Raw genomic sequence first — 20726 nt, 5'->3', positions numbered from 1 at the left:
AATATACTGAATGACCAGATTATTCCATGAATGGATTTTTTCTTTCCTGATGACATGGATATATTCCAAGATGACACTGCCAGGATTCACTGGGCTTAAATTGTGAAAGAGTGGTTCAGGGAGCATGACCCAACATTTTCACACATGGATTGACCACCACAGAGTCCAGACTTTAACCCCATTGAGAATCTTTGGGATGTGCTGGAGAAGCCTTTGACAGTGTCTGACTCCCATCATCAATACAAGATCTTAGCGGAAAGCTAATGCAGCTCTGGACTGGAATAAATGTTGTGACATTGCAGCAGCTCATTGAAACGATGCCACGGTAAATGCGTGTAATCAAACCTAAAGGCAGTCCAACATAATATTAGTGTGTGTGACTGTTTCCTTTGGACTGGATGTATATACGCTTTTCTGAAGTTGAATGACAATGTTAGATGTGGACAGAGGCCTTTTGTCTGATAAATTCTTTTTTTTTTTCTTTTCAAAGCTAAGCCATCTGACATCAAGTGCTGTTACAACTGGGCATAGTTTGCCCTACAGGAGGACTTCCACAAGCTGACCAATTAAAGAACAGAGTGTGATGGGAGGATAGGTATTATAATACGGCCACCCAAAGTCTGACTACAACTGAATCTAACATAAATTGGAAATCAAAATAAGTGACATCATGAACATTGTGAAACAGCATTGTTTTCTTTCACTAGTCACTGCTCTATTTCGCCCGATACTGTAAATATTATTTTCACCTTTGACTGAACAACATAAAGCCCCAACTCCAACAGATAAAAACAGTCAACAATGATTAATGTCAGACAGAGCTTCTAAAGAAGATGAGGGGACTTTTTTCAACCTGGTGGTGTTTATGAGCGTAGGAGTATTGAAGAGCACCGTTTCCCTTTACTCTCGATAGCAGCTCATTTGCATTAATTACTGCAGATAAATCATGTGCATCGTGGCTTTTGATTACCTGGATCCACAGTGATGAGCTGGCAGTGGTTGACAGGCGTTGTCTCCACTGGCTGGGATGGAGCCAATCTGTGGGAAAAGGTAATCAATCCAGTTGAACTACTCAATGAAATCGTCCTGCTGATCTAATCGAACAGGAAACAACAGAGTAACTGAAATGATGGTGCATTCAGCCAATCAAGAGCAGTTTTAGCCACTTTTAGAAGCAGGTGAGCTAAAAGGACTGGGGGCAAGAACAGAACGGCGAACAATATGGAATTACTGGTTAGACGTGAAAGCTGACAATGTTCCGCTGAAGACCTTGTGTTTTTCCTGCTCTCCTTCCACCATTTCCCCCTTCGTACTCCTGAGGCTGTGTTTGCCAGCCAACAGTGTAACACGTCATTTGTCAACAAAATCAATCAGCGCCCCAGGAAAAGCAATTTCTACTCAAAAAAACGCCCCTGTTTCAATTAATGGCTTGGAGTCAGAGAAAGGGACAAAAGCCTGAGGGTTTTTCTGAAGAAACCTTCATTGAGATTTTTGCTCATAGGTAGAAAGAGCTGTGACTGAAACGACTTTCCCGATCATAAGTGAAAAAGACACGTGGTTGTGGTTAGATAGTAAAATATCCGTTTATGATACATGTGGCAGCTATTTTTAGTTTCAGTTTCTATTTAACTGTTACTTAACACTAGAAAATGTCTTTGTGGAGTAGTGACAAACCTATTGACTTTAAATTCAAAGAGATAAAAAGCAGACCATACCCACAGTCCTTTAAAATTCACCAAACACTAATTTAAATATTTATTTAATTTTTAATGTCTGAGTGTGAATTTTATGATCTCTGTAACGCCTCGGTGTTGTTGGCTTTTAACTACTATCAGCCGCCTTATTTTTCTATTTACTTACATGATTAGATAAGGTTCATGCTTGCAGTGATACCAATACGAATATTACTACTAAACTAAAACCTTCCTATGATAATACACTTGACTCAACAGAAACAAAAATATCGTGACTGTGCAGCTAAAATATGAGATCACAATGCCCAGAGGCAGCTCTAGAATCTATTTGATTTGAAAAAATGACAAATATGCAACTTTATGACTTTTAGAACAATAAGAAAAAACAATAAACAAATATTAATAAACTCTAATGTGATGTTTTTCTTACTGTTTCTCTGGTTGGACCACTGCTATCTTCTTCTGCTTCTGGCCTGTGGGGACGACAATTAAAGAGAGAGTTTGCTTTAAGACGTCCATCCATGGGAAATGTGTGTGTGTGTGTGTGTGGGGGGGGGGGATACATACAGACAGGCTTGAATGGGGGGGTCAGGGGGTAAGCGTTGGCCTCGCACCAGCCAACAGGAAATATGTCCATGGATTCGACATCCACGATGCACTCTGACAGGGGCTTCGCCACACCTGGAGACAGGTAGACAGTGGAGAGACCCGGGTTTTAGCTTCACTCTGAGACACAGTGGGAGTCCTGACATTTAATCCTCTACACAAACACACACACACACACACTTCTGTACCTTCCAGTCGGAGCCACAGCAGGCGTCCTCTGACCTGTGTGATCTGAGCCACACACACCTCTGCCGGTTGGTGAGGGTTTACCGCCTCCAGCCACATGTCCTTGGCAAAGCCTCGGTTCTGCCAGGTCTAAACACACACACAGACACACACACACACAAGAGGAGACAGACTGTATTTTACATTCAGGACAATGATCTACCCTGAGATAACCTAAAGCTGGGCTCACATTACAACATATTCAAATTGATTTCACTCCGGTTTTCCCCTTGAAGGCCCTTTTTACAAGGTGCAGTTACAGTGACTTTGCAGGTTTATTGCATTTTCAGCTGTGCCACATCTGTTCCATCGTACTCTGTCACTTCGGAGGCAGGTTACGATTAGACGAGCGCATAGTCCTGTTTGGTTTGGTTTTGCTTATAAAATAAAATAAAACATACCGTTAGCCCAGACTTTGGAGATACAATCCATTAAATCAACTGTGAGGAACTTTCTGCAATTCTCAAAGATCTCAAAGAGTCTCATTCAAATTTTGAATGAATGAGATATAAACACAGTAAAAGGCCGTGTAATAATGACATTCAGTCGCTCTGGTCTTACATCTGGAAAGCAGGCATCAGGAGCCGCCTCGGTCCCACTGTGCTTCAGGTAGTCGGCCCAGTCAAAGTCTTGTCCCTCGTAGCCCCAGGGCCGCTCCAGACTCACGCCGTTCTTCAGACACCACTGGACGGGCAGGATGCCCGGCGAGTTGCTGTGACACACCACACACTGCGGCTTAGCGTCAGCAGACATATCGTCCAGCGTGACCTGGAAGTAGATCTCGTTGTAGACCTGAAGATGAAAAGACGGCAGAGAAACTTACATTTTCTTGTAACAGAGTGCTTTTAGATTTCAGTACTGCAGCTCTCAGGATCTAAATACTTCCTTCTGCGCCACAGTCTAACCATGGTGCTGTGGTATTACAGCGTCTTCTTCTGCAGACTTTTTTCCTTCTATTTATTTATTATTTAATTCAATTATATGTTTTTCACAGATAAGCCGCTGTTTTCATAGTGTTTGGCTGTGACTCACCTTGGTGACAGAAACAGGACAGATCTGGAGCTGAGAGCTGGGAGAAACCATCTCCAGCTTCATCCCCATCTTGAAAGAGTGCTTGGGCAGGTCTACGTGGTCCTAACACAGTAGAGTCAAGACTTTCAGACAAATGTGCTCCACTTTTGATAACACACACACACACACATTCAGGACAATGTAGGTCAGACAACCCTGCTGAGTGTAGTGTAATGAGTGAAGCGCTCAGTGTTACTCCCAGTTTAGTTACTGAAAAGGTGGATGAAATGTTTCATTAGACCAAACTAAATGAGATTTTTGATTTTTTTTTTATGGATAAATATGTAATTTTGTGGGATTTAGGTTTTTGTCTCTTGACACAGTTTTTCTCTTATTTCATGTTGAATACGTTTTACTTTCTGTTTGCCATATAGCCGCTCCACATGCCAACAGAAAAAAAAAACCCACAACACTTCCTGTATGACAATTATTTTGTTTTGGCTCAGGAAAGAACGACTGTACCACACAGTGAGTGTGTAGACACACGTATCAGTGATCCTGTCAGGTTTGGTGAAGCGTCTTTGTTAGTGGATGCTGTTGCGATTAGGACTCTCTGGCAGTTTTTAGACAGGAAACGATTGCTTCCTTTTTCTCTTGTATTTATTATTATTCGTTTTCTTGGAGCAAGTTTTGTTGCTGTTAAGCTTTTAAAAAAATATCACATTTGGACTCAAACTTCAAGAGACCTTACTTAATCTCCCTATTAACGCATACGATGGCAGTACAAAGAAAAAACAGCTGGTACCATTCAGGTGCTGTAGTGTACCTGTAGACTCACCTTGAAAACCTCGAGCGGTAGTGGACTCTTCTGTCCATCGAGCTGAGTGTCCTCCAGAGCCTGCTGCCAGTCGGGGGCGCTCTTTAGAGACCTGAGCTCTGAGTAGAGGAGAGAGCGTTCAGCAGCTTTTAACATTTAAATGCAATATGTTCAAGATGTTTAGAATTTATTTACTTAAGCCTGAATTAAGATAAATATTCTGCACAGTTGAAATGAAAAGTGCTCACTGATATATCTGCGTTTTTGTTTTATGCAACAAAAATCCAACGTATTAAATTAATTAAATATTAACTTATTCCATTTGATGGTAATAAACATACTTAAAATATATTTAAGGAATAAAATAATATATATAATATAAAAACTTGTTTGGAAACAGATTAGATGATATTATACCTGCAGGTGGTTCTAAGGCGAGATGGTTCTCCATGGCCCATCCAAGGGGCCGGAGTCGAACATCTAGGTAGAACAGCCAGGTATCCTGGTCCTTGCGGTCTTCAGAGAGACCGGCGTAGCGTAAACGAAGCCTTCCCCCGATGTTCTGGACGACTCGGACGGGCCAGTACAGGAAAGGATCAGACATATCCTGAAGCTCCAAGACCGAGCCCTCAACAATCAGGTCCACCGTGTTCTTACCTCGCAGAGGCTGATGGAGAAAGAGAGATTCCAATCATTAGGAAAAAATTTAGGACCCAGAAAATATTTCAGTGTTAAAGGTTTATTTTACGGTTAAACCAATGGATGGATTACAGAACGAGTCCCAGGGCTTCTGTATGATGTGTTAATATTTGTGTTTGAAATATACGTAGCTCAGTTTACAGGATACAAACTGACCAAAAATAATTGTAAAGACAAAAAAAAAAAGACAAAAATGACCACTAAGAGACATCTAACAATGATAAATGGAAATAAAAAGACTATAAGCATTTGAAAAATGACTGTAAGAGACAAACAACATCAAAAAATGACCACTAGGAGACCTGTGACAAATGTAAGAAGACACAAATGACCAAAAGTAAATATCAGTCTGGTTCTTCCTTCTAGTTCGACCTGACCGTACAGGTATCCAGGTAGGATGGTTAATTAGCCTGAAACTCTAAAGAAGCCAACTAACACAGAAAACACTTAAACTGCTCAGAAAAAGTGTTAAAAGCTGGTGTCAACATGTAAAAAAAGTCAACAGACCAATTAATTTTAACGAGGTTCCTTTCTAGCACCTTGTTTTTTAAGCTCTATGGGTGTTTTCTTTCGACTGTGTAGGATCCATCTTAAGAAATAATTTGACAATCTAAGAAATTCCAGCTTTTATGTGCATTTGTGCCCAGTGTTAGACAAAAAGATCGATAGCTGACATCTGAGTACAAATACAGACAGAAAGTGTTTCAGTTAGAAAATGGCTGATGGAGACTGGTTAGCTTAATAGTTTCATATTACAATGAGCTAAGGATGAAACACCTCCTTATGTTATTACTTCCCCTATTTACTTACAGGTCGCTGCAGTAACAGCCTGAATAACTTCATTGTTTATGAGAGGATTATAAAAAAAAGGATATTTTTAGTTGTTATTTCCCTTTTTGCTTATTTTTTTTACTTCTTTGTATGTCTGTTTTAATGTTTTGTGTTTATTTTTGGTAATTACCTACTTATTGCTCGTCATTTTGCATATATTTTTTGTTGTTTTGTCACTTTTGTGTTATTCTTCAACTGTTTATGGTAATTCTTTGTCTTTTGGGGTGTTTTTCATCTTCATGGGTAATCATTTTTTTGGTTGTTCTGTCACTTTTTGAAATTTTTTCACTAACTAACTCCATCATCATAGATAACAGCTAAAAGCACCACTAAAGCCACAACAGTCTGGCCTTTTCAGTGAGAACGTACTGTATGTTTAGGAAACATTAAACAAGAGAAAACTTGTCATTGGTACAGTTGAGTTGAGTTCTCGATGTAAATCCACACTCACCCCCTCCAGCAGATTGGCCGGTGCCGTTCTGGAGCCAGTCAAGTCCTGAATGAGGAACTCTGTCCAGTCGCTGTATTTCTCCTTGATGGCTGTGAAGAGACAAACAGTGTGGAGTGAGCATATCATTGTGTTCTTGTGTCATTGTTAATTATTAAAGAGCTTTGTTAAGTACAGCCACCAGATAACAGCACGTACTTACTTTCAGCATGTTGTAATTAAAACTACAGATTTGCTCACTTCGAACAACAAATAGCTCTGAATTAAATTAGTTTTATGCAAAAGAAGTGAGAATAAATTGACATGTTCAGTGTTTTTTTACTTTTTTCCTCTCATTTCTCAATGGTTTTGTTCACGCTTCAAACATAAATGCTGATTTATAGCTGCAATCAGACATTTATAGGCTTGCAAATGCAAAAGAGAAAGGTAAGAAAAGACATTACATACGCCAGCCTTCTGAAGAAGTAAACATCAAAATGAAAAACAGAGTAATGCTGTACTGAATGGTGTCATCTCAGTGTTTATGTGCAAAACAACAGCTGCAAATATAAGCAAATAGTCGAGATGTGAGACCAGCAGTGTGAACAGAAAAGTGTTTCATCCAAAAAATTCAGGTAACGCAGGTTATCGGGTTACTTGTAACTTCCTCTTGTGAGTGGTAAATGGTGCATGCATTTAAAAGGAATTAAATAATATATAAAAAATAGGACTGATAAGGCTGAGGTTACGTAGCCAAAAAAAATTTGGTTGGTCTCGGGGTTAAAAACCACATGTGGAAACGGCGCAAAACAAAACCGAAAATGTCAGATCCCATCCAGTTAACTGAACTAAAATTAAGTGGCGCTAGGGCTTTCCCCTGAAAAAATACCCAGAGGATAATAAATGAGATTAAAACCTGATTTTGTGATAAAGATGTAAGGGTAATGTCATGAGAAGAGGTGTAATCAGGCAAAATAAACTGCGTGAACTTAGCATTGGTCTTTTAAATGAATAAATTTATGTTGTAGTTTAACTATATTAATTACTCAGAGGGTTCCCTCCCCATTTTTCTCTAAACTGTCTTTTACTGGAAGCATTTTGTGAGCTGTCCTCAACACAGATGACGTTGTTTATAGTAAACTGCAGTGCAGAGAGAAAATAAATCTATTTCTGGAAGCACAGGAGATATTAATCCATGAGAAAAAATCTTACAATGAACTGCATGTGGGGACATGAGTCAGGAAACTTCTCAAACGTCATTCCTGAAAAATACAGACTGAATTTTTCTTTGGAATTTTAAATTTTTCCTTGGAGACTTGAGTTTTTACCTGGAAACTCATGGAAGATTTAAAAATAAACATAAACCCACATAAGTCATTTACATGGAATGAGTTGGCCTGTGAAGTAAAACGTGTGCAAGCAAAAAGTTATTTTGTTTTTTCTGGGTCAGCGTCCAGAGAAAAACCTTCAACAGGACGTGCACTTCGCTATGAAAACTTGACTTGAACTAATTTTGATATAGTCTTAAACTAAAAGGCTTGAGGGTAATGATTGTGCAGATCCACGGTTTGGTTCATAGCCACAACCGAGACATGGCTACAGCCCTTTAACCATCTTCATGCTCTGTGTAATGCCTCTTACCTTAACCTGAGTGTTATTCTAACTATTGACCAAACACACAGATGGTTTTTGAGCGTTTACATGTGGGTGGTATTTTTAATTATGTAGCCATGATAGGAAAAATGAAACCACTGCAACTTATATTAAACTGTTTGTCACAGACTGATCCTAAGGGGAAAAACCTGCAATCCCCAACATTAGCTGCATCTCCTGTCTCTTATAAGCACCATTGTTTCCCTCATTTGCATCTTTTTGCTGCTGTGAAGAGTTTGTATTTGCCCATTTACTCATTATCCAAATAATAATTAGAAAGCACAGTTGAAAGTATTATTATTAATAATATTAATATTGACAGCAGTCGATAATGCACTGTAATGTATTACTTAATTTCTATGTCTCTATGTTACAGAATGGAAATAAATATGGATGATACAGACGGGAGGAGATAACAGAAGAGAGACATCCATCAAATTAATGAAGAAAGCTGTTGAAGGGTCTTTTGTCCATCTGACCAGATCTACAGCCATTAATGAGGTGGTGAGTTTCAAAACAAATTAAACCTCTGAAGTCTGATATAACACATTTCAAGACATTCACATTCATGTCAGGTTGACCACACCTCCTCCTCCACAGTCAGGGCTAAAAAGCTCAACTGTGCTTTTTTATCTGCTTCCTGTTTCCCCTCCTCCTCCAAAATACAAAGCTAACAATCCAGGGAATTCAAGGAAGATGCTGAGTGACCTTCAGGGTCCTGCATTTTTCATCTTAGTCACTTACACACACACACACACACACACAAAAAAAACCCTTCACAAACTCAGACACTTGTTGGTGTCCATGAAACGCTGCCAAATGAGTCATGGTTGCGGAATGAGTCTAAAGGCGCCGTGGCATTCCCTGCAGCAACGATTAGCATAAAACTGAAGTGAAAGTGAAATTTAATCGACACACACTGGAGCATGCCACTGCTAATGATGAATAACTTTTTCGTTGTGAAGCGTTTTGGGTTTGTTGGGTTTGCTGGAGCTGAATGTGCATTTCCAAGGTTTCACAATATTATTTTACACTACATGTCTTTAGTAAACATCTGGAGAAAAACAGGAACAACAGGATTTTACGCAAACACTAATAAACCGGTATTTCCCAGAAAAAACAAGGATCCACATTAACAATTTATAACCATTGTCATTACAATAATTGAAGTTCAATTAACTTGTCAGAGATTTACGTAATTAAAGACACACACCTTTAGTGCTGAGTTACAACTATGAGACAGTATCTCATACATTTGTATCTCCAATATAAAGCATGAAATAAATTATGATGAAAATGTATCAACATGGTGAAGATTAAATTCCTAATCAGATTTCAAAATATGTCAAACCTGCGTAAATCATGATTATGAAATGCCTAAGTCAGTCTCAAAACATCTTAAAAGATTTCTAAGCTTTTTTAACTAATCCAAACTCCCTTCCCGTTCTATGCTGGTATAATGTTGCCTTTAAGTGTAATCACACATGTTGTCTTTCAGGAAACACTCCAAACCTGTTTGCTTCAATCAACTGTAACCTCCATGCAATATTTTACATGCATAGAATCAGGAACGTGCTGTTTCTTAAGGGCTTCAATTTGAAAAAAGGAGGCATCTGTCAATATTTAGGTGTCAGATTAATGTTACAGTGGAAATGTAACAAACTTTGGAGCAGGTAATTGGAAACGTTTTCAATTTTACTGAGGCTTCAAAACCACAATTTGCACATACTAAGTTTCAAGTTTCAACATCGACCATATTTTGAGTTCAGATGTTTTATGTTCAGAGATCATTAAAAGGTCTATGTCCAATGAAAACCAAATCACAGGGACAAGCAGCAGCAGGTGCATCAGTGTGTTTGTGTAAGTTAACAAGACATCTCCTGTTGAGTAGTGTGGAAAAGCTAATTTAAAATATAGCTGATAGTGATGTAAAATTGGTGCCAATATTTCTTAATGACATTTGCAAGAAGGCTTGTGGGTTAGAGTCATGCTGCAAAGTTTCTAATTCTGTTTCACATTTCCTTTTTTATTTTTCCTTTATAACAAGACATCTCTACCAGATAAATTGCAAAGATACCAGAGGGTTAATTAGCACTGAAGGGGAACCTTTTATTAATCTGTGAAAAGGAGCTGGGCTTGAGCCCCCACCGTCCCCCTTTCTGCATGTGCCTGCAACAAAATAACTTTAAAACACAGTGTACATCTGCAATTCTCAGCAAAAACGTTCCTCTAAAATGTTCATATCATATTCTAGTTCCACTTCTTTGGCTCTCAGCCTACAGGCTGTAAATAGAAATATTCCACTTCTTAAGAAGATGCACACTACTTTCTTCCTTCTGTTTTAGTTTAAAAAATACTTAACTCTTGCAGCACCAAGCGCTTAAAGCCTTTTTAAAAAATGTATATTTATTAAAATGACTTCTGAAATTATAGATTTGAGTAAATACAGCGGACAGCTCCACTGAGGCTGCTCAAGATTTCAAATACTGTACGTAATTAACTTGAAGCCAAATCAGTAAATTCTTTCATGGGTCTGGACTCGAGCAGTGAATCAAATAAACTGTGGAATTTTCTGGCAAATAAATCAAAGTGTCAACACAGCAGAAGCCATTTTTGTGTTAGAAAGGTGAACAACAAACATCTATGTGACCCAGACAATCTGTGTGTGTGTGTGTGTGTGTGTGTGTGTCTGTTTAATAATAGTGTTTTCTTTCCTGTGAGACTATTTTCCTTCCTCAATGGTGCTGCTGGACTTTGCAAATGCACACACACACACACATGGTACACACACTGTGTTGAACTCAGCTGTGCAGAAATAGATAAACTATTTTTACAGATCCTGCCAAGATTAGTCATGAAGCCATTTACAGCTCAGCTGAATGGCAACAGCAGAAGCTAAAAGATGCAAACTTCAGCTTCTTCATTCCTCTCTCTCTCTTTTCTCAGCAGCCATCTTGCAGTTTCATCCTGCTGCATATAAAAGCAATTATGTCTTTTTCTTCATTCCCATCCTGAAGGCAGCAGACACATAGAGGTGACTGCTTGACTTTCACATTACAATACGTGCATAATTAACCTTGAGGGATGAGATCTCCAAAACACACCACCACTCCACCTCCTCCCCTATTCTCCAACATATCTCCAAGCTACACTAAAGCCCGCTCAAGTCTCCGGGAAAATATTTTGCATTAAAAACAAACAACAAAAACAAATATGAATATATTTGAAACTTGATATTTGCATATGTGCCAGCTCCTCTATTCTGTAAACAATCACATCTCCATGCACAAGGCTTATTTAAACACTTTACTTCAGATAATCACTGTTAGAATTACAGAAGAAAAATCCTCTCTGTTTTTAGCCGTGATCACAGCAGTGCTGCAGATCCTAATCAGAGTTAATGGGAGCAAATTATGCTCGATTCCCCCTCTGTCTGGCATGGAGATGAGCAGCACAGCGCTGGAAACACCAAGTCGATTCAAACAATTACATACTTCCATTTTTAACTGACAGGCTTTCCAAACAGGCCATGAGCATAATGACTGCAGGTAAGATACCAAACACCACAATTTGTGAGTTTATTGAGAGACGTCTCTCTGTTCTGTTTGCCAGATTTATGCCCGGACAGTTTCAGACACCATGATGTTAACATTTTTATTGCCCTTTTTATGACAGGAGCAAAGAGATATTAGAGCAATTTGTGTTCATGAATTATCTAAGGGGTGTGTTCGTGGTGAAAAGCCCCACGTACAGTGAATATGTGTGGGTGCTGTCATTGTGTGCGTCTGTTTTGATCTACGCTGCCTTTGATTCTGCTCTTCATTCATGAAAAGTCACATACTGCTTATGAATATTAAACCTATTTACAAAAAGGCAAACACTCATCCACTGTTGTTTAGTGTGCTGCACAAGAGAAACACACAACCATTGTGAGTTTATGCAAATCTGGAGGTTAATGCAGGAAGGGACCAAACTAGAGCTCTGCCTCCCTCCAACCACCTTATTTTACATGATATTTGACTATTTACTAGGCTGGTAAGGCTTAATATAAGACACTCCAGAGCTGGGTAATATGGTTGAAATCATTATACTGTGTTAGTTCAGAGCACAAATACAAATACTCTTTACTGAAGGTGTAACGAAAAATACTGTTGTACTGGACTGCAGTAAAGTCAGAGGTGTTCCTAATATTTGGGCCCCTATATGTTTATAAATGGTAAAAACAAAAAAATAGACACATCACTGAATTTGAAAGAGATCGAATGACTGTAGATTTATATCTAAATGTGACTTTTACACATTTAACACAAAGATATACTCATCCTTATATTGTGTTTTACTATGATATTTATTTTTATACGATTAGTTGTAGTATTCAGAGATTTCTTGAATATCTGATGTTGTATTTTAAAGCTCTAATTTGACCTTTTTCCAGTGATGCTTTTTTTCTTTAATCGCCATTTATTCTGTTTTACACCAACTTGCGGACAGAATACAGCCATAAATGTATTGAATTAACAACTTTAATTATTTAAAAATATAGTATTAAGTCATGTAAATGTTGGAGAGGAGAGGTCATGCCTGTAGAATCACCCCTGGTATTTACTGGTACTGTTTTGTAGTAGGAGTGTTATTAATTAATTATTTTAACTATTATTACTAATAATTATTAGTGTTAATTCCTGCTGTATATAAGCAGAAACTGTCTTTCCACTTGTTCCCAAGAGTCACTAACTCAACCAACAACAATGTTAGCTGGATACAGAGACAACACATGGTGCGTGCAGGGTGTTCCTAATATCAAGTTAATGTTCACATCTGAACGGTGATCCAAGGTGCTTCAGTTTGGTGGAATGCTGGGCAACTACTGCAGGGCATTCATCTCATATTTAGTTGCAAGACTAGGTGAACCTGTCCACCAAATCTTACTAATATCCATCATTAACTAGTTGTCATATAGTTGAGCACCTCTCCCAACTCTACTTCATGCTCAGCACTTCATATAGATGTGTAATTACAATAAATAAGAACGCTCTAAAACCTACTAAGCAAGTCTGATTGGTTAGAGGGCGAGACTCAGTCAACCTTTAGAAGACCTGCTAAATTTATCTGGGCCTTGGGAGGCTTCTCCACATTCCGCCTTCCTCTCTTTCTTTCTTTATCCTTTCTTATCATAAAATGAGAATTTTCAGCTAAGTGGAGCGAAACTAGTGACATAAAGTCATCATCTTGACCTTTGGGAAACTGTAAATTAACAATTTATTGACCAAGTAATTTGTCTAATTATTTTTCATTGCAAACCACAGCCTTATCATGTACAAACATGCTGCAGTGGATCTATAAGAGGTCAAACCTAAGCCTGGAGCCACCTATTGCTGGACTGATGTACACCAGAATCCAGAAGCCTTAACCCTCCACCTTTCATCCCAGCTAAAGCAGCCTCTTGTATTTTCATACCACAGAGCTAATGTCAGTTTGAACACAGCCTAGGACTTAGAAAACACACAGCACAGCACACACAGAGCAAAAGACATGTCTGCCTCAGAGCATCATCTCCAGCAGGCCCTGGCAGGAAGCAGTGTGGTGAATTCATTATGCAAATGATCTCTGTTGGGATCTGTTAAGCGAGCAGCTACCTTACCACACGACCAAACTTGTGATTTAGGATTAAAAAGCCCTTCACATGAACAAGCAGGTTTGTTGGTTGCACAGAAGAAGAGGCCTGTTTATCAAAGCACCACATTTCTGACTGAGCTGCTGTGTTTTGCACTAGTTATCATATGAGCACAGCTTGGTCTTAGCAGGCACAAACAGCAGTGTGTGCATGTGTGTGTGCATGTGTGTGTTATCGCTCTGCTAAGACGCTCACTCAGCACTCGGCTAAAAACATGCAAGAAGAGGCAAGCGTGACAAATGAGCTGTGAGGTCACTTCCTGTAAAGAGGTTAAAAAAGGGAAGAGGAGAAGGAGGAGGTAGCACACTGTACTGTACATGCAGCTCTGCGGCCTAACACTGACACAGAGTTGATTTTATGTTAGCCACTAGCGAGTCAGACAGGCGAGTTAGTCACAGGCACTGTTAGAGCTGCTTACCTTTTCTTAGGTAAATGTTATCTGAGAAACGAAACACAAATAAAACAGGTGACTGTAACACAGGTGTAAGCACTCAAAAATACACACTCTCTCTTTACTCTGCTCTCATATTCTAGCTGACTTAGCTGAACACACACACACACATACACAAAAACATGTGCAGTAGATGATGCAAAGGCTTGAAAGAAGCAACAAAGTTCTATTTCTGGTCACATTCAAGTTGACAGTATCTTGCAGAAGCTTCATGAGGGAATATTGAGCTGCCTTCATTACAGGAGTTATGCTCAGGTTTGCGTCATTAAACATGCAGCGATATCCGCTGTCTGTCATTAAAAGAAAAAGGAAAGAGTTTGACATAGGAATCTGGTGGAAGAGACAGTTAATAGCAGTGGTCAGTTAAGCTTTTTGATGTTTTACATGCCTCCAGATTTTTATTCAAGCAACTCAAATACATCTGTTAACATAATACTACCCTTCCTTAACCAGATCTGCTTTGGAGGACGTGTAAATACTGCATGGCTTACTTTCACTCCCAAAGGTTGGAACATGCCTCTGTGGGGCGAGGTGATCGTGCATGGGTGTCATCTACAGATGATTTTTGTGCAGTTCTAATGCTTGGGTTTGGTTTAGGTGTTGAAGTTTTTCAGGTGTGTGTATCAGGCTCTGCAAGTCTAGACCCACAGCATCTTCAGAAAAAATAATTCCAAAGCCACATGGATCAGTGGACCAAATTTAACACAATAATAATAAAATAAAATAAAACAAATACAGTTTTGCTTAAATAATAATAATAATATCTTTCTGTTTTCTTATTGGTGCTTGAAGTGCTTTAAGTTGCACATGCTGAATTGCACAAGTTACCACAGGCTGGTATTTAGAATTAGAGTTCCTGAGATTTGCAAGTGAAAGTTAATTGCATAAATTATTTGGTTTTGTAAGAGAAAGGATTACTCTAATACATTATATTACAAAATAAAGCCTCATTAGTCATCACTGCTGAACATCTGGGTTTAGGTTTAAATTTATTAAACAAGGCATTAAAATAGCACCTTTCCTTTTGTCCCGCTAAATGTGAACTTGCTGGATTTCTTAGATCCCAATCAGAGGGAGAAAGAGCACAATGATAAAAACTACAATTAAAAAAAAAAAGAGCAGCTCCCTGTATCTTCCTACTAGGAAACCACCACCGAGTCACTGTCCTTAGCCTAACTGCTATTCAAACTTCAAACATTTATATCAAAATGCATTTTTCTAAACAACAACAATAAAAAAAAAAAAAATTGTCTTTGTTATCTATAATTTGATGTAGGGAATATCATTATTTTCTTCCTTTAAAAAGATACTAAAATGTTCAGTAAGGCATCCAAGACGATGCCATTTCCTGTTGTCATCTTCGTTTTTGTAAAGTGGAATTCATCATCCCTGGACTGAAATTCTAGTTTTGCAAGAGTGAAGCAGTTTGTGTTTGACTCCGATCATCTACAATAACCTATGAGGATTCGGAAAATACCTTCAGAGTTTAGACGATGTTGTAAAAACGGTGCCATGTGCTGCTTTTCAGGGCATCAAGAGAGTTAACATCGACTCATGCGTATGTGGTGGAATACATGAGAAGCACAAGCTCAGGCTAAATTTTTCCAGGGTGTTACTTAAAAAACTAGCAGAGAAATGCGACTCAGCAACACAAAATCAGTGAGCAAAACACTTCACTCTCATTGAAAACAACTACAAACAGCTGCTAAAAACCTCTCTGACTGAGCTGCACCTTTATACTAAACTGAGCATCTCTGATTTTCTGCCAAAACAAGCCATATGAATGTGTTAACGTGCCTTTGGAGAGATTGTTTCATGGATAAATAACTGAAAGAAAGTCATTGACAGATGGATTGATGATTAAAATAATCCTAGCTGGATTCAGTCGTCTTATGATTGGTGAAATACAAAAAGGAAAAAAAAGCTACTCCACTGCAGTATTGAAAAGAAATTTAATGGATGGCTTCCCTGCTTGATAGATAATCCACTGAGATGTGAATAAAACAGCTTGTGCATACAGACATTCAGGAACCGCCTGGTGCTACAAAAGGAAAAAAAAAAGACTGGTGCTGACTGAAAAGGACATATGGGGCTGGTGTGAGGGCAAGGACGCCCGAATCAGGTGCGAACATATCCAGGTCATCTCCACAACAACAGAAGCGCACGCTATCCATCAGCGAGGAAGTGTCGAGAAGAATAAATGGACTGAACGAGGCAGAGGAGGGCGAGTCATCCATTTGGGAGTGAGGGGAGGGAAATGTCTCTGCTGAAAGAGCTTTGGCAAAGTTGTGACATTGAGAAAGAAGCAGCAGGAAGAATAGCCACCGGAGAAGTAAGAGATGGAGCCTTGTTGTGGAAAGGCTAAAGCGGGAAGTCAAAGGTGCTCGCAGAGGCTAAACACAGTTGTTTTAGAAAAATAGGCGACCTGTCTTGCGTTCAACCGGACTGAGGGTGCATTTCTCTCAGGGTGTGATGTGTCAGGTAGAAAAATGGCAGTTGAGCCGTCTTTACAATCAAAGCATTTCAAGGAAAACCTGTCTTTCCACTTAGTTTATTTGAAGTATTCTTTGGAAGGTAAAGATGGGAGGTGTTCACACGTGTACAGGTGTGTGTTGAGATCGCGCTGATAAGTTATTTAATCAACTATATTTCAATAAAAATCTACTAAAAATGTCCCTTTTCACGTCAAACATTTGGATTTCTTGGAAATTTATCTTTTTCCCCTATAACATCTAAACGATATCATTCATCTGCACTCACAGTGAACCAGTTCCTGTTGTAACAAGCACTGCTCAGAAAATCATCTGCATACAGAAACTGAAGAGAGAATAGGGAAGAAATGTAAATAGAGTGGCACATTTTATGACACGGAGCCTTTGCAGATTCTGCCCTTACCTTTATTATTAATGGTTTTTATGTTAAAAATACCAAACGCTGATTAATATCTAGAAAAACTGAACCAATATCTCGCCTTAAATGATGTACAGTAAAGTAAAATGCAGCTAAATCAGGCGCAGAAAGCTGCAGATTGAAGCCTGTGTCATAAAGTGACATCATAATACAACAACTTAGCAATGTTATTATAAATATGTTATTATGCAATAAAAATAACTACGGTAGCTGATTTGGATCTAAGCTGTGTGTGAGAGACCCGGTGTATCCAAGTGTTTCTTCCTACCTTCAGGGGGCATTAAGCTCTTGTTGTTCTGGGTGCACCAGCCCACCGGGTGCAGCTCGGCGGTCATGACATCGCACCAGAAGTCGGCCTTGCGGTCCTCGCCGTAGCCGCTGAAGCGCAGCAGCAGCAGCTGGCCACATGTGGTGATAATGGTGGCCACCCAGTACGAGTCCGGGTTGTTCTTATTGGCCACTTCCAGCTTCATACCAGGCTGAAAGCTGCTCTGCAGGCTGATCTCCACCTGAGAGGGACAGAGATGCAGCACATTGGTAAATGAGTCTTCTTTTATTTCTATTGTTTTCGATTGTTTATGAGCGTTTTACTCCACGTCATAAACCAGTTAACCACATAAACTTGGAGGTGAAACCAAAATGAGTGAAATGCCAGGTGTACCGGTTTAATGCACAGAAAAACAGGATGTTCACATACAAAGTGACTAATATGTTTAATGCTTCACATGTATTCATTTATTTGCCTTTCAAATAAGCAAAGTAAATAAGTGAAATATGAAAATTTGGTCCTAAGAAAGAACTAAGCTGGTTTAAATGTGTTACTAAACATTGGTGGAAAATTGCCCTGAGTGATTGATGAAATACCACATAAAAAAATATAAGAGGAACTCCAGTAACTCAAACAAAGGTCACTTCATAGGAAGTACACAGCCTGTGTTGTTTAATCGGACGAGTACTGTAAAGGCAGAGGAAATAACCTTTGACGGTTTCACTGGGGTCATCTTGACTTGAACTTTAGATTTTTAATTAATAACAGAAAACTATGTATTACTATAAATTCATCAAACTAAAGGTTTAAACTTCATAAAATTAATAAATCAGTTTAATCTGTATAGTTCTGGACTGTCCGCTGAATGAACGAAGCATTTCTGATGAGTATTTTATTCACTAATCAACTGGTTCTTGTGCACTGAAAGAGATAAATCTGGGAATACAGCACAAGTCTATGCGTTTCCACCATAGCTACAGGCTGCCATACAATTCTTGAGCACACTACAAGCCCGACAGGATGTTCACATTCAACACTCATACAAATGCACACACTCACAAGTGAATGGAAAAAGCCAACATCTTAGAAATAAACACAATACAAATGGCCCCGTGACTTCCTGCAACAACAATGCAAACGTGCTGCATCACTCTGTTTGGCTTATGTAAGAGAGCTACGGGCAGCCTCAGCAGCAAACACTGACTGTGTGTGTGTGTGTGTGTGTGTGTGTGTGTGTGTGTGTGTGTGTGTGTGTGTGTGTGGACCCAAGAGAAATCACTGTTTCACTTTGTTCAGGCAGAGAGAGAGATGAGGGCTCCACTTTACTGAATCACATTTTACTGGGGAATTCATGGTCCGTTTCCCAGTGACTAAATCCACTTACCAACAAGACAATTTAGGTTCCCAGGAGACCTCAGCCACTCAGACCACAACAACACAACAGTGTGGCTTGCTCATACAACCTACATGTTCTAATCTTGCTGTTATTACTATCACTGCAAGTGATGTAAGAAGCTGAAACAGTGACACACTTCTTCAGATCTCAAATTACGAGCAGACACGTCTTCACCGTCCTGCTTGACGGCGGAAGACTTCACATCCAGGATAAACTGAATTCACCCATCTGGCCCTCTGCTGTGATGTAACATGTTAATGGAGGCAAAGCCTTGTAACTGTTTGGTAACAGGCTTTGGGATTGCAAGTAAAATTACGTCAGGCGGAAGCTTGAAAAAAAAAAAAACCCAAAAAACTAAAAGCAGAAGTGCTATGAAAAACAAAACACAACATTTTTTGCACAATCTTCTGAATCTTATCACATGAAAATGACAACAGCAGTAACAGTAGTATTTCTACATTTATAATGTTTGATCAAGTGTTTGGAAGTATAAATAAATAAATAAAAGCCACTGTGAAACTATATTAACATTTCATAATATGTGCCATAACAAAGAAACGTCATTAATTCAGGTTGCTGCCCTTTAAAGTCCTGCACCAGCGTCCGACAAGCTAGTGATGGATGATAAAAATATAAAACAAAAAACAACTGGAGCTCTACACTAATATTTCAAACTGTATGCATCATCCTTTTTCAGGCCAAGTATGATAAACGTCCTTCAGATATACAGATGTTAATAAGTTGGCGAAATGCCCCTTTAACTACTAACTCCAAATCTCACAGTTAATTCCGTGACAACTTTTGGTACATTATGAGTTCACTAAAATTAAATAAATTCACATCTGACCATTATTAACATATTCAAGAGAGCTCAGCTTTGCTTTAGGAAGTATCCATTATTCAAGTCATTGTTATTTTAGCACCATAAATCCCACTGAGCTCAACATTAGACAACGTTTGCTGTAGCAGAATTAAAAAAACAAACAATTAACTCATTCTGCATTTTTTTTGGGAAAACCCCTTGATTCAGTTGCTCGACGCCCACATATTGTAACACACAGCAATTATCGGTCTAATCAAATCAGACGCTGAATAGGAACATTTAAACTAAAAACTAATGCACAGTAGTCCTCTGTTGGGTTTGAGTGGTTCATAGCCACTGTGGTCATGCCTGATTCCTTTGAAATGTAGTGATTCACTTTTACTGTTGCAGATAACTGAGATAACACTTTTTGGTACTTTTTACTTTGGCGTCGATCGACGTTCAGTGAAAATAATTAGTGTTTTTTATTTAACACATGAAGAGGTAGTTTATTTTAAGGTAAAAGCTAATGTTATTCTGTTTTCCTAATTTTGAAGAAACAAAAGAAAAAAAGGCTAAAATCAACAATGAATTAATAAAACTAGATAGTAATACTAAAATAATGTGTGTGCATATAAACCTTCATATCTAATCCTCACTTTAAGAGCTCCAGAAGTGTTTTTTTTAATTCACAGCTGAAAATGATTCCCCAACAAAGTTATTTATAACTTTACTTTTAAGAGGTTGAGAAGTATACTACTTATATTAGTCAACTGTTTTTCTATATATTTACATCTTCTATTTGCTGATAACAAGATAAATAATGTGATTTTGCATACATCAGCCATGCATGTTACATGTATATCATATATATCCTTATATTATAATAATGATTTGAACCACACTGTCCACCTTTACTTCAGAGTGCTGCTGAAATTGAAATATGTGCCTCATAAAAGTGATTTACCAGGACTTTTCTGGCACTAAATCCTTTAAAATGACCTTCCTCTGAAGCAAAAATATGAGCCAGCAGGGTTCTTGTTTGTATTCATTGTATTACTTTCTTTTGTGCCTCAGTAATTACCCACAATTGTGTTTTCACAAACTGGCAGAGGTTGTCTAACGACATAGGCGTCATAGGGAAACAAAGCCAATGAGAGCACACTATTGAACAGCATTAATGCTGTGATAACAAGGCCTGGCTCTCTCCAGCATGTCATTAAAGTATTTGTGCATATGGTACTTATCTATGAGGCTGTATT

The 20726-nt window shown here is 38.6% G+C and overlaps 1 protein-coding gene across 5 annotated transcripts in view; it reads right to left on the bottom strand.

The window, feature by feature from the left end:
• The window catches only part of sfmbt2 (Scm like with four mbt domains 2), a 38134-nt gene that overhangs the window by 9168 nt on the left and 8240 nt on the right, over window positions 1-20726 (bottom strand). For 4 of the 5 annotated variants that reach the window (XM_026361812.2, XM_026361809.1, XM_026361811.1 and 1 more), the window contains exons 4-14: window positions 17267-17507; window positions 14056-14076; window positions 6335-6423; window positions 4771-5020; window positions 4375-4472; window positions 3558-3659; window positions 3087-3317; window positions 2489-2615; window positions 2262-2375; window positions 2125-2167; window positions 971-1038 (exon numbers count right to left, since the gene is read on the bottom strand). In XM_026361812.2, the coding sequence (XP_026217597.1) occupies window positions 971-1038; window positions 2125-2167; window positions 2262-2375; window positions 2489-2615; window positions 3087-3317; window positions 3558-3659; window positions 4375-4472; window positions 4771-5020; window positions 6335-6423; window positions 14056-14076; window positions 17267-17507 (1384 nt within the window). The remainder of the gene's footprint in view (window positions 1-970; window positions 1039-2124; window positions 2168-2261; window positions 2376-2488; window positions 2616-3086; window positions 3318-3557; window positions 3660-4374; window positions 4473-4770; window positions 5021-6334; window positions 6424-14055; window positions 14077-17266; window positions 17508-20726) is intronic. The other variant, XM_026361813.2, reaches the window with a different exon arrangement.

The sequence above is a fragment of the Anabas testudineus genome, chromosome 23, assembly GCF_900324465.2.
Source record: "Anabas testudineus chromosome 23, fAnaTes1.2, whole genome shotgun sequence".
In the NCBI taxonomy this organism is placed as follows: domain Eukaryota; kingdom Metazoa; phylum Chordata; class Actinopteri; order Anabantiformes; family Anabantidae; genus Anabas; species Anabas testudineus.
Note: the sequence above shows the minus strand (reverse complement) of the source record. Positions and strands in the feature narration are given on the sequence as shown.